The 13,224-nt window shown below is 50.4% G+C and overlaps 1 protein-coding gene across 1 annotated transcript in view; it reads right to left on the bottom strand.

The window, feature by feature from the left end:
- The window catches only part of ARHGEF37 (Rho guanine nucleotide exchange factor 37), a 32,823-nt gene that overhangs the window by 1,972 nt on the left and 17,627 nt on the right, over positions 1-13,224 (bottom strand). The window contains exons 5-11 of the mRNA XM_006150878.2: positions 12,158-12,288; positions 11,437-11,541; positions 8,495-8,605; positions 7,514-7,843; positions 6,808-6,936; positions 3,350-3,545; positions 1,000-1,151 (exon numbers count right to left, since the gene is read on the bottom strand). Coding sequence (XP_006150940.1) covers positions 1,000-1,151; positions 3,350-3,545; positions 6,808-6,936; positions 7,514-7,843; positions 8,495-8,605; positions 11,437-11,541; positions 12,158-12,288 — 1,154 coding nt within the window. The remainder of the gene's footprint in view (positions 1-999; positions 1,152-3,349; positions 3,546-6,807; positions 6,937-7,513; positions 7,844-8,494; positions 8,606-11,436; positions 11,542-12,157; positions 12,289-13,224) is intronic.

The raw sequence follows: 13,224 nt of genomic DNA, 5'->3' as shown, positions 1-13,224 counted from the left end.
GGACACTTGCCTTTTTTTCCCTTCCCTTTTTTTTTTTTTTTTTTTTTTTTTTTTTTTTTTTTTAGATTTTACTATAAGGCGTGTGTACTTGCCAGAGAGAGAAAGAGCAAGAGAGTAAGAAATCATCCTCCAGGGGAGATGGCTGTGTCGCAATCCCTCCTCCTCCAGTCCCCTCTCAGGATTCTGGGCACACACACACGTCTCGCATGATTTTCAAGCAGTGAGGTCTGGGACTTGAATCACAAAGTCGGCCATATGGAATTCAGGGCCTTAACCGCCCTGCCACCTGCTGGCCCTCCCATTGCTTTGAAGAGACATGCCACTCTGGCCAAGCCCACGAAGTCCTGCTGGCCTGGCCCTGGTCCCTCTCTCAGCAGCCTCTCATGCTGAGCTGCCACACCAGCTCAGTTAGTTCCTCGTTTAGCTGCTGCCCTCTCCCTGGCTTTGGGTGTGCGCTGCATGCTTTCTGGAGAATCTTTCCCATCTTTATCCGAAGAAATCCTACTTCCCCTTCGGATCTGAGTGAAAGCAAACATTCTTCTCGGAAAAACCTTTGCTGGGCCTCTCTACACCTAGGGTGCTGGCAGTTATCACGGTTAACTTTAATCATGCAATTAATTAAATATTTCTTTTCCCACTCTTGGATTATAACTTTGAGGAAGGTAAGGATCATGATTAACTTTTGTTCGTCATTATATTTGTCATCTAGTACAGTGTTTGGCAAATACTGAGTGAATGAATGAATGAATGAATGAATCCTGCTTGTTCTGCTGCTGGGGACAAGGGGTGAGCTCTCTGTTGTTGATGTGGCAGGGGAAAAGGCCCTTGTCTCTGGTCCTAGCCCCGGCCAGGACACTGACATGGCCACTGATCAAGGCCTAGCCTCACAGGGCGGGAGCCCCTGCAGAAAGGAGGCGCATGGACCTTGTCAGGGAGGAGAGTCAAAGCCCAGTCCAGGTGGCCGAGGGAGGCCCACCCCCAGCCCTCTTCCACGCTCACCTGGGTCACAGTTGGGACAGAGCAGGTGGGGGTGGGCTCTGGTGTTAGATGTCGGGAGTCCTCGTGCGGCCCCACCTGCCCTCTGCGCTCCTCCTCGCTGGGGACAACACGGTACGGCTGCAGTTTCCCAGCTGGCACATACCCCCGATGACCTAGGGGACACAGGGACCATTATCTGGCGAAGGGCCAGCTTCCCATCCCTTTCGGATGTGAATGTCTCTAAACCCCGACGGACCTAGAAAGCTCTTCTAGGAACCTTGCAAACCTACCCCCTCAACACACACACACACACACACACACGCTGTTCTATTTCTAGCTTCTACTTATGCAATCCCAGGTGGAGGGTGCTCATTCCCTCCTGGGGCAGCCCACTGCCTTTCCACAGCTCTGACAGACAGCGCAAGCCCTTCCTTGGAGTGATCTGAAAACAGCTTTCTGGGGCCAGCCAGTGGCTTGGTGGTTAAGGCAGTCAGATCCAACAAGGCCAACTGAGTGGTTTAAGTCCTGGACCTGGCAGCTGAGACACACACCAGACATGTGCGCGTGTGTGCATGCCCCAAATCCTGAAAGGAGGATAGGGGAGAAGGGGCTGTGGCACAGCCATCCCACCCTGAGGTGGTGCCTTCTCTCATGCTCTCTCCCCTCTGTGAGCACATGCACCCGCTGGCAAAGCAAAGGGGAAAAAAGAAAAGAAACCTGCTTTTCTGAGGCTGGCACCACTGGCACCATGCCCTGCAGGGGCCACTCAGAGCCAGGCTGCCTCCTCTCCCCAGGCCTGCCTTCCTCAGGGGACAGAGGTGCTCTTCTCCCCTCCCAAGGGCCCGTTTCTTCCCCCCAGGCAGCCGCTCCAGTGCTGTGGCTGCTGCGGTTCTAAGTGACGATCCCTTGCTGAGGGCTGACTCAGTGCCAGCACTGGCAGGGATTCTCTGGTTGTCACACCAACTCTCGAGGTCACTTGATTACTATTTCCCTTATTGTTGGGCCAAGCGGGCTCAAAGAGGCTCCGTAAATTCCCCAAGACTGAAAAACCAGCAAAGCGGTGACGCTGGAATCCAAACCCTCTTCCTGGCCTGGTGGCCTTACTTTTACACCACTCCATTGCTTCCTGGTAAGTCGTGACAGTGCTCCTCTGTGATTTCTGCCTGAGTTGTACCATGCTCTTAATTTTTTAAATTGACTGCTTCTTTTTTTTTTTCTTTTTTTTGAGAAGTTTTTGCTATAGGGTGCCTGAGCTCACCAGAAAGACAGAGAGAGAGACAGAGAGACAGAAAGCAAGAAATCATCCCCCATGGGGGGATAGCCATGTGGCAATCCCTTCTCCCCCATTCTCCTCGGGATCTTGGGCACGCACGCACAGTCAACTACATAGGAGTCCAGCGACATAGCCATTATGCCAACTGCTGGTCCCTGACTGCTTCTTTTTTTATGTAATTTATTAAAGTGTGTACACACCCAGTGGGACGTGGTCACACCGTAATCCCTTCCTCTCCATGTCTCCGTCCTGACAGGATCTGGGGCATGCATGCACATGTCCACAGTGTATTTTCCAAGCTGCCATGGCCAGGACTCGATCCACAGTCAGCTATGTGGGATTAGTTCCCTTAACCACTAAGTTACAGGGCAGGTCCCTGTACCATTTTTAGTTTTAAAAATTAACTTACTTCTTAAAATTTGATCTCATCCTATACAATATGTCAATACAACCATGGGCTTATGGACTGGGCTTTTTTAAAATACATAATAAAATCTTAAAGTAATAATTATAATAAACTATGTGCACATGGTCCCCTACCAACAGCCCCAAGCACCCTCATCTTGTGAATCACACAGCCGTCTTTGGCCGAAGATGCTCCGCTGGGCCATCTCATCCCATGATGCTGCCTGCCTCCAGCCTGGTTGCACTGGGGCACCCAGACCTGAGCACACCCCAAGGCCATGATCAGTGCAGAAAGGGCAAGATCATCACTCCCTCATCCGGACATCAGGCCCTGTCAGTGTAACCAGACCCAAGCTTCCCTTCTCTGTGCTTATCTCCATCTTGTGGGGTGGTACTGAAGTTCTCCCTATATCTCTGTCCACCCCATAGGCTCTGGGGTCCCCAACGCAGAGTTCCTAGCACACAGTAGGTGCAGTAGAGACACTACAATGAAAGGCTGGATTCCTCACTGGCATTTCAGGCACCACTGAGTTGCACTAAGCCGACTGTATCCCAAGGCCTGCATGTGTCCCTGTGTTTGCTCCCATCCTGGATTTGCACTGCCAGAAAAGGAAAGCACACACATCTCCCTACTGGCTTCTGTTGGGTGGCTTTCCCAGAAGGGAAGGAATGGCCCCATGAAGGCTCACATACCCCCGGTGTCCACCAGCCAGCGCCCACTGTTGCCTTTGGTGTCCTTGTTTTGAAGGAGGGCCACGATTTGGCCTCGTGGCAGTGTCAGGTCGAGAGACCCAGCCCCACTGATGTTGTTGGTCACCTGGTACAGCTTCCCGGGGCCATACCTGCTCCAGAGAGCCTGCACTTGGCGTTCGGACCCTGGAAGGAGTGGCTGAGGAGAGGAGGGACAGAGACAGACAGAGGTGCTTGAGTAATGTGTCAAAGTCAGTGCCAACATTTGTGCATACACTGAGAACCAGAGGTACTGGGCCCGATCCCACCTCTGCCAATCAGGGCAACAGCGTCATCACTCGTACGTAGGTGGTTGGCACCAGAATTCAAAGGCATTTCAGAAGAAACTTCTACTAGGTTGTCTGGAAAAGTCATGACATATTTGTCTATGTTTTATTATTTTTTTAATGAACTATTTTTATCTAACTTCATTTATTTATTTATTTTAGTTTGACTAAAGAGAGACAGAGTGAAAGAGAGAAATAGAGAGGGAAAATGAGAAAGCAAGCTGCCAGGTCCGGGACTCAAAATACAACCAGCCATATTGGAGTCCAATGCCCTTAACCACCACGCCACCTGCCGGCCCCTCTATGGTTTTTCTATGTAAAAATGTGTCCTGACTTTCCCAACAATGCAATCATTTCTGAGATTCCCTAAAATTCTAGTTGAAGTCTAATATGTCTCAGTTCCAGAATTCCTAGAACACACCCCTACATTGCGTGTACTCTATCCTCAGAGTACCTCGTGCTGAGCTTTGACCCCACGAGACCGTGAGCTCCACGCAGGCGCCAGGCTTTACGTATCTGGCATCTGAAACAGCCGGCCTAGGGCCAGCACATGGAAGACCACACACCTGTCCACAAGGACTTACTGGCACCTCCCACTTACAAGGTGCTGCAGTAGACTTTGTGAACGTGCTGCAGAAAACAGGGAGTTGTGTCTACAGGGAAACTGCCTGGGGAACTCTCACCACAAAAAAAAAAAAAAAAAAAATCCCCAGCATTTCCTTTGTTTTACCATTCATGGCAAATTACCCAGGAGAAGAGACTTGGGTAATTGTCTCATTTTCGTAAAAACAATGAGAAACTAAGTATGCTAGCTGTGTATTTACTATATTCTTTCTCCCGCCTCCCCTCCCCTTCCTCTTATTTCTCTCTCTGTCTCTCTAAATATATATATATATATATATATATATATGTATGGACACACATATGTTTCTGTGTATATATCCATGCACACACGTACACATACACACATATATATGCTCTATACATATATGTATACATGTTCTCCATGGTTATTTTGGGGTGATAAGATGTTAGGCACAGAGAGAGAGGCTGAGGGGTCCTTCAAGGACATTTGAACACAGACAGCCATATCCCTACCGCAACTGGGACACAGTCAGGATTAAGAAGTAGGAGATCCTGGGGCCAGTAGGTGGTGTAGTGATTGAGGCACTGGACTCCCACATGGCTGACTGTGGTTCAAGTCCTGGACCCAGTGCTTGAAACTCATGCTGGGTGTGTATGTGTGTAAGTTCCCAAAACCCCTAGAGAAGAATGAAGGAGAAGGGATTGTGGCATGGCTATTTCTCACGTCCTCTCTCCATCTCTCTCTGTTTCTCTGGCAAGCACACATGCCCCATAGCAAAAAATCTTTCAAAATTAGGGGGCGGGGGAAGAACTAGGAGATCCTGCTTTTTAAAAACAGATCTGTAAATGGAAGTGTAGAGATAGGATATCTTCTTTTCGGAACAGCCGTGCTGGGCTAGTATTTTTCAGACTGGTGATATTAGCATGAAAATCAAAACCAGTGGTGTAGCCAACACTGTCCTTCCTCGAGTCTGTGCAGAGAACAGCGGCACCCCCTGGAGGGTCCCTAGGGGATGCCATGTAAAGATAATACTAGGGCAGGAACCAGCAGTTAGCGTAATGGCTATGTCGCTGGACTCCCACGTAGTCGACCGCGGTTCGCGTCCCGGACCCGGTGGCTTAAAACTCACGCCGGGCACGTGTGCGTGCGTGCCCAAGATCCCTAGAGGAGAATGGAGGAGAAGAGAATGCGGCGTGACCATCCCCCCTGGGGGCTGATTTCTCGCTTTCTGTCTCTATGTCTCTGTCTGTCTGTCTGGCGAGCGCCCGCGCCCTATAGTGAAAAATCTCTCCAAAAAAAAAAGATAATACTAGGGCAGCTGCTGTCCTGAGGGCCACCCCACTCTGCTGGCCTCTGTATCCTTGGCCAGGTAAATCAGAAATTTATAGGAAGTGGGGGGTTGGGAGGGACATGGTGGGAGAGGGGAGGAGGTCCCTTCCTACTAATTAGCATCACATACTGGGATTATGAATGTTTCCAGTTGTTTCTTCTTTTTTGTGTTTCTGTGTCTTACAATTTTTCTACACTAAGAATGGATTGCAGGGGGACCAGCAGTTGGCGTAATGGCTATGTCACTGGATTCCCATGTAGTCAACTGTGGTTCGAGTCCCGGACCCAATGGCTTAAACTCATGCTAGGCGTGTGTGTGGGGGTGCCCAAGATTCTGAGAGAAGAATAGAAGAGAAGGGACTGCAGCGTGGCCATCCTCCCAGGGGGTGATTTCTCACTTTCTGTTTCTCTGTCTCTTTCTGTCTTTCTGGCGAGTGCACGTGCCCTCAAAAAAAAAAGAAAAGAATGGATTGCAGGACCAGAAGGTGGCACAGTGGTAACACAGCACTCTACAAGGCTGATCCTCAAGGAAAGGTTGCTGGTTCACATCCAGAGACTTCCCTGAACACACAGGCACATACATGCCCATGATTGGGGCTGGCTGAATTGGGCAGTGCGTCACCGTGTGAGGACCCTACTGGGGGTGCTGTCTCTGTCTGTTCTCTCTCTTTTGTTCATAGAACAAAGAAATAAATAAACACCAAAACAAACAAAAGAATGGATTGCCTTTTCAATAAACTGTTTTTCTTTTCTTTTCTTTTCTTTTTTTTAGTTTTACTATAGGGCATGTGTGCTTGCTGAGGAGTAGGGGGGAATGAAAAATCACCCCCCAGGGTGATGGCCACACAGCAACTCCTTCTCCATTCTCTTGTCGAAATTTTGGGCATGCACACACACACGTCTGGCACGTTCTTCAGGCCAGGACTCAAACTGCACCAGGACTTGGGTCCTGAACTCAGACTGCACCATGAGCCATGTGGGATTTAGCTGCCTTGACCACCAGGCCACAGGCCAGCCCAGGTTTTCTTATTCTTGACAGGAGAGCCTTGTGCTCCTGGCCATGAAGAGCACAGCTCACAGAAAGAAAAAAGAAGGAAGGTAAAATATTTCCCTGGATGACAGAAAACACAGGGAAAAGAAAAGAAGAAGGAGAAGGAGATTCAGCCTCACCCTCTGCAGGAGAACGGAACGGTCTTTGCCAGGGAGAAAGGGACACTCACTTGTGTGGTGGGAGGTGGCAGCACCTTCTCGAAGTTCTCTCGAAAGGAGCGAAGCTGTTTACTGGTCTGGCCTAGCGAATTTTCCACCAGCTTCCTGAAGTCTGGCTCGGGGATGTGCTGGTGAGGAAGCTGGGTGGGGACAGACACAGTCAACAGGGTCTTCTCCAGGAGAGAGGGGCAGAGACTGTGTGGCCTTAGACAAGCTACTTCACCTCTTTGTACCTTGGCTTCTTTATTTTGAAATGGGGGTAATAATAATAATCCCTGCTTTGTAAGGCTGTTGTGAGGATTAAATGAGATAATGCACATACAGTGGTCCCCAAAGGTTCAGAACCAGAAGCAGTGACAGTTGTAATACCAGCTGGAGACATTTACTCCTGACTGCAGAAGTGACCTTCTTTCTCTGTCACCAACTTCTGATACACTCTATGGGTCAGTCCCAAGGTCCGCTATATTCCCAGCAAAGCCTCCTCTGCTTCAGAGTCCGGAACATGGGAATGCCCTGGATGTCCCATCCTAGCCTCACTGTCTGACTCCACTAATGGAGAGAGGAATGCAGAAGGCTCCCCACTGCCTCCTAAGTGTCCTATGGCATATTTGGAAGGCCCAACCTTGCTCCCTCCCAGACCCTCCAAAGGCTGGCTGAAACGGGCTTCAAGGCCTTCTTGGCTGTCCCCCAGAGGTACCCCAGCCCCAGCAGCCTTACCTGGGTCATGCTGCCCTCTGCCCTCTGCAGCACCTGCTCTGCAAGGTCCCTTTGGAGGGCCACAAACGTGCGCAGGACCTGGCCCAGCCACTGCATGACCAGCTGATTAAACTTCGGCAGTTCGGCCACTAGCAGGGAGTTGAGGGCCTGGTATGTGTGCCGGGCCGCCTCCTCCTCATAGGTCACACTGCCCACCTCCAACAGCTTCTCTTCCACCCGCTCGAAGTCTAGCAGTTTGTCCAGACGCTTCTTGATCAGGTTCTGAGGGCCAACCAGGACTTTGGCCAGGCTGCACAGCGGCTGCCAGACCAGGGCTTCCAACCGCTGCTTCTATGGGGAGAGGTGAGCTTGAGAGTGGGAAAAGCAGGTGGCAGAGGGTGGGGCTGGGGAAAGAACCTTTGGAGGCAGGTAGTCTGTCCCCCTGCACAGACTAGCTGGGGCTTGTAGCATGTTATCCAACCTCTCTGGGCCTCAAACCGCCCACCTGAAAAATAGGAATGACTCATATAATGAGCTTAAGAGCCCCTGGAACAAAGTGGGCGTTCAGTATACACCACTTGTTAGCATCATTACTGCAGAGAGATCCCAACGAGGATTTTGTATAGAGCAGTGGTCAAGTGCACAGCCTTTGGGGCTTAGACTCCAGCTTGTCATTGACCATCTATAATAAATAAACCCTCTCTGAGCCTCAATCTCTGAGTGGGACTATTAATAGCAACCACTACAAAAGCCATGTGGTGAGGATTAAACGGATAAAGCAGGTAAAGGGCTTAGCACGGTGCCGGGCATTCAGTGAGGTCCAATGAACATTAACTGGGCTATTTTTATCAGTACAACGCCACAGTAATAATCCCTACCCTGCTGACCACCTGGAGTGCTGAAGGGTGTGACAACTATGAAAAGCACTTGACTGCAAAATATTATTCTTGCAGGCTCTGCCGCCTGCCTAACAAAGAAAGGAGACCGGGGCAGTTCACTCACAAACTCCAGGAAGGCCTTGAGCTGAAGGTCTCTCGCCAGGTTGCAATACTGCACCACAGGTCCCCCGGGGATGTCCAGATTGCACTCGTGTGGCCTGAAGCGGAGGAAAACCTGGCCCCAAGCCAATGGGGGACATCTGGTCATGGTCCCATGGCCACCTGCCACCTGAATCCCCCTCCGCCACACTTCCTAAAGAGTGTGCAGGCTCTCAGCACACTCCCAGTGGCGGGCAAGTTCACAGCCTGATCTTTCCTTGCACATCCTGATTGATTAGAACGTTCCCGCTTAGACTGAGCCACCTTTCTCCCCACGCTCGCGCTTCCTAAGTGGTACAATCTTAGGGATTTATTATTTCTTCTGCTGCGTCCGTATTTCACATGTTCAGTAATTCTTTTCTATAAATCAACTAACTGTTCCGATTTAAGTCAATGCATTAAAAAAAAAAAATACTACCTTATGATGCTACCATCAAGGGAACGCCAGAGGTATCTGCCAAGATAGATGTTATGGTTTGGATAATGGTCTGGCCCTCAAAGGTTTATGTTTTGGAATTCGGTCCCCAGTCCAATACATAGCAGGTGGTGAGACCTTTAAGAGGTGAGGCCTAGCGACCAGCAGATGGTGTAATGGCTATGTTGATGGGCACACAGGTAGTCAATCGCGGTTCAAGTCCTGGACCTGGTGGCTTAACTCATGCTGGGCACGTGTGCATGCGTGCCCAAGATCCTGAGAAGAGAATGGAGGAGAAGGGATTGCAGCATGGCCATCCCTCCTGGGGGGTGATTTCTCGCTTTCTATCTCTCTGTCTCTCTCTTTCTGACGAGTCCATGCACCCTATAGCAAAAACCTCTCCAAAGAGGTGCGACCTAGTGGCCAGTGCAGGCGTCACGAAGGCACCACGCTCATGCATGGATTAACGCTGTCTCTAGAGATGGAGTGAGTTCTAGCTCCAGTGAGAAGGGCTTAGTTCTCACAAGAGCAGGTTGCTATAAAGGAAGATGACCACCCCAGGTCTCTCTGCTTCTGTCAGTTGTCCTGTGACCCAGGACCAGAGGCCGGCTAGATGCCAGCCCCACACCTTTGGACTTTCCAGCTGTCAGAACTGTGTACCAAATAAGACTCTGTTCTTCATCGTTCACCTGGGCTCAGGTATTTCTGTTAGCAACACAAGGACAGGTTGGAGTAATAGGCATGTAAAAATAATTGTTATGAAAAAAAAAAAACAACTGCTGTTAAATTCTGTCTGGTTATCATCACCTGCTGAAGGCTCACAGCCTGAGGCTCGTTCTGGACCTGTTAAATACAGACCAGCACAGGGCCAGCAGATGGCACAATGGTTATGCCACTGGACTCCCACATGGCCGACTGCGCTTTGAGTCCCAGACTCTGTGGCTTGAAACTCATATCAGGTGCGAGTGGTGCGTGGCCAAGATCCCAGTAGGAGAATGGAGGAGAAGGGATCATGGCATGGCCATCCCTCTTGGGGGAGGGGGATGATCTCTCACTTTCCCTCTCACTATCTCTCTCCCTGTGAGTGCACACGTCCTAAGGCTAAAAAAAGAAAAATTAGACAAACCAGCAAAGAAGCTTTTCCTCAACTCGGTCAGAAGATTTAAAGAGGGAACTCTTTTCTCTCTGTAGAAATCCACGTGAACATGGCCTCTGTCCTGTAAGTCCTACATCTATGGAAACGCAGCCTGGGTGCTTCCCAACGTTCACCCTGCCTGGCAACGCCTGAGTGTCCCGCGTGTCCCTCCGGTTTCTCTCCCGCAGAGCCCAGAACCGCCCTCCTGATCATAACAGGGCTCCGAGTGCCGCCCCCTCTGCGCAGGAGCGTGGACCGAGGACCTCCGTCCTTTCACATCCTTCCAGTGACGCCACCCACATCCCACTCTCCAACGAGCCCATTATCATCTCTGAACATGCTGGTTTGCAGAGACGGAAGTGACTGGGAACAAAAGCATGGCAGGGGGCAGAGTGGAGGGAATGAGTCAGCATTCATGATGAGAATGAAGGAGGAATTTTGGCTTAAAAAAGTGATGCGCTGGATGTGCACGCAAACTGGTGGCTCTGTGGGCTGGATTCCGTTTGCAGAGACATATATTCTTGGGCTTGCATGGCAGTTTGATTGGTATTTAATTAATTGTTCACACTGACAAAGTCAGGCGATTTCATCTAAAGTCTCAATTTTCAGTGTTTTGTGTTTTTTTTCCCTTAAAATTAGAACTGGCCACATGAGTCCCACAGAGCAATAACCCCACCCCACCATACCCAGAGCAGGGTAACGGCAGCTCCTTCAGATTTTATTCATTCATTCATTCATTCATTCAGCCATTCAAATTCCAAATATTATTTGGCATTGAAGTCTACTGAAAAGACTCATAAGCAGCCTGTTAGACTTAGGATCCTATTGCCTAGTTCCTGCATGCTTCACTCAGTCATGTTACCTGCATGGCCCCTGGAGGTAACTGAGTTTATCTCTCCTCCTTCAGATTTTATTCATTCATTCATTCATTCATTCAGCCATTCAAATTCCAAATATTATTTGGCATTGAAGTCTACTGAAAAGACTCATAAGCAGCCTGTTAGACTTAGGATCCTATTGCCTAGTTCCTGCATGCTTCACTCAGTCATGTTACCTGCATGGCCCCTGGAGGTAACTGAGTTTATCTCTCCTGCCTTAGGTGCTGATCTGGCCGGGTCCCTCTGGAGGGCTCTGACCCCAGTGAATCTTGGCCCTGCCCAGTGGGAACCCCAAGGCCTCAGAAGCTGCCCCAGTCTAATGACCCATGAGCTGAGGCATACTTTCCAGCAGGCAGGAGGACCTCCTCCATTTAGTTTGTGCAGCTGGTGCCTTTGCCAGCTTATGAGCAGGGCCCACGTGCCTCCTACAGGGGGAGCCCACCCAGAACAGAATGATGTTAACTCTGCAGGGCCCTCACCTCCAGATTGTCCAGGTAAGCGGCCAGGTCGTTCTTCAGCTCAGTCACACATACAGATACCCACTGGAACCGCTCCTCTAAGTCATCAAATTCCTTGTCTTCTGTCTGAAAGAAAAGTTATGCACAGAACCGCTGAGAAGATCCACATGGGGGCAGCATATGCCCGGGTACTGTGTTGAGTCCTCACTGGGAACCTGCCCACCAGCACTGGTTCCTCCAGCCTCAAAGCTGAGTTACATGGACAAAAGGCAGTGAGTTAAGTGTTTTTGCGTCCAGACCACGGAATCAGACATAGAAGCCAATCGGTCTTGGTTCATTCAGGCCTGGATGTGTGACCATGGGCAAGTGTTCTACCGTCTCTGAGCCTCAGTTTTCTCATCTGCAAAACAGGGATAAGGACGCTTACTTTACTGTCTGGACCAAATAATGCCTGGTTCAGAGTAAGCCTGCAAATCAACTAAGCTATATGAGGCTGGTTCTTTGCCCAGACCCAGAGACATTTTCCTATCTGTGTCAAGAGGCCCCGGGAAAGGGTAACACAAGATGCAGTGGATAAAGCTTGAAATCAGGTGGGGTGCCTATGACACCTCTTCCCAGAATCTCACTCTCTCAGCCTCTCCCGCTTCCCTGCCCAAACCTCTTGCCCTCCCTCCACTGCCCACCACTTAAGGGTGGCCCTTAGAAGTGACTGGGGTGTGACATCCTCCTGGTCCATGCTCACCTTGGGCACCAGCCCTGCCTCCTGCTTCAGCAGCTGGCTCAGCCTGGTGGTCTTCTTGGAGAGGGTGTGCGTGTTGATGCGTGCCAGCCGCTCCCGGAGGGTCAGCTGCTCCACCTTGCTGTACTTCGAGGCTGCCCCGACAGAGAAGGGGAGGGGGATCAGGGTGACCAAAGCCAACCTGAGAAATCATCTCTGCTTTCACCAGGAGGGGTACCTGCTTGGGCCCACTGGCATATTGGGATCCCCCGCATCAGAACAGTGAGGTGTGGAGAAAGCCACAGGGCTCCTCTGTCCCAGAGGAGAGCCCTAGCTGAAGAACCTCCTGCCCATTGGGCTTAGGCAAGTCACCATTCCTTGGGGCCTCAGTTTCCTCATCTGTGAAATGAGGCCAGCCAGCCAGAAGGATCATATAAGATAGCAGGTCTGGGGACCAGCAGATGGCAAAATGGTAGCTGGACTCCTACATAGTCCACCGTGGTTTGAGTTCTAGACCCCGAGGCTTAAAACTCCTGCTGGGTGTGTGTGTGTGCATGCCCGAGATCCTGAGAGGAGAATGGAGAAAGATTTGCAGTATGGCCACAACCCTTGAGGGGTGGTTTCTTACTTTCTGTCTCTGTCTCTGAGACAAGCACACACACCCTATGGTGAAAATCTCTTAAAAAAAAAAAAAATAGATAGCAGGTCTAGATGGACTTCCTGAAGCACCCAGCCAGATGTGACGTGCTTGGGGAGCCTCAGTCAGTTTTAGCCAGGCCAGCTGGGATCCACAGTTCCCACCCCTGACACAGCACTTCCTACTCATCTGTAGAATCTCAGCCTGATGGGAAGCCACAGGGAGGACATCTCAAGCTACGAAATGTTGTAGCAAGTGTGGCAGTGAAGACCCCGACCTGAGTTTGAAACCTGGCTCTGTCCTTTACCAGCTCTGTGGCCAGGAGCAAATGATGTAAGCTCTCATTTTATCCAACTGTGAAATGGGGCTGACAGGGCCAACCTCAAAGGGCTAGCACAGGATCAAATAAGATAATGAAGGGGACCAGCAGTTAGCGTAATGGCTATGTCACTGG

The sequence above is a fragment of the Tupaia chinensis genome, unplaced genomic scaffold (assembly GCF_000334495.1).
Source record: "Tupaia chinensis unplaced genomic scaffold, TupChi_1.0 Scaffold000303_1, whole genome shotgun sequence".
Lineage (NCBI taxonomy): Eukaryota > Metazoa > Chordata > Mammalia > Scandentia > Tupaiidae > Tupaia > Tupaia belangeri.
Note: the sequence above shows the minus strand (reverse complement) of the source record. Positions and strands in the feature narration are given on the sequence as shown.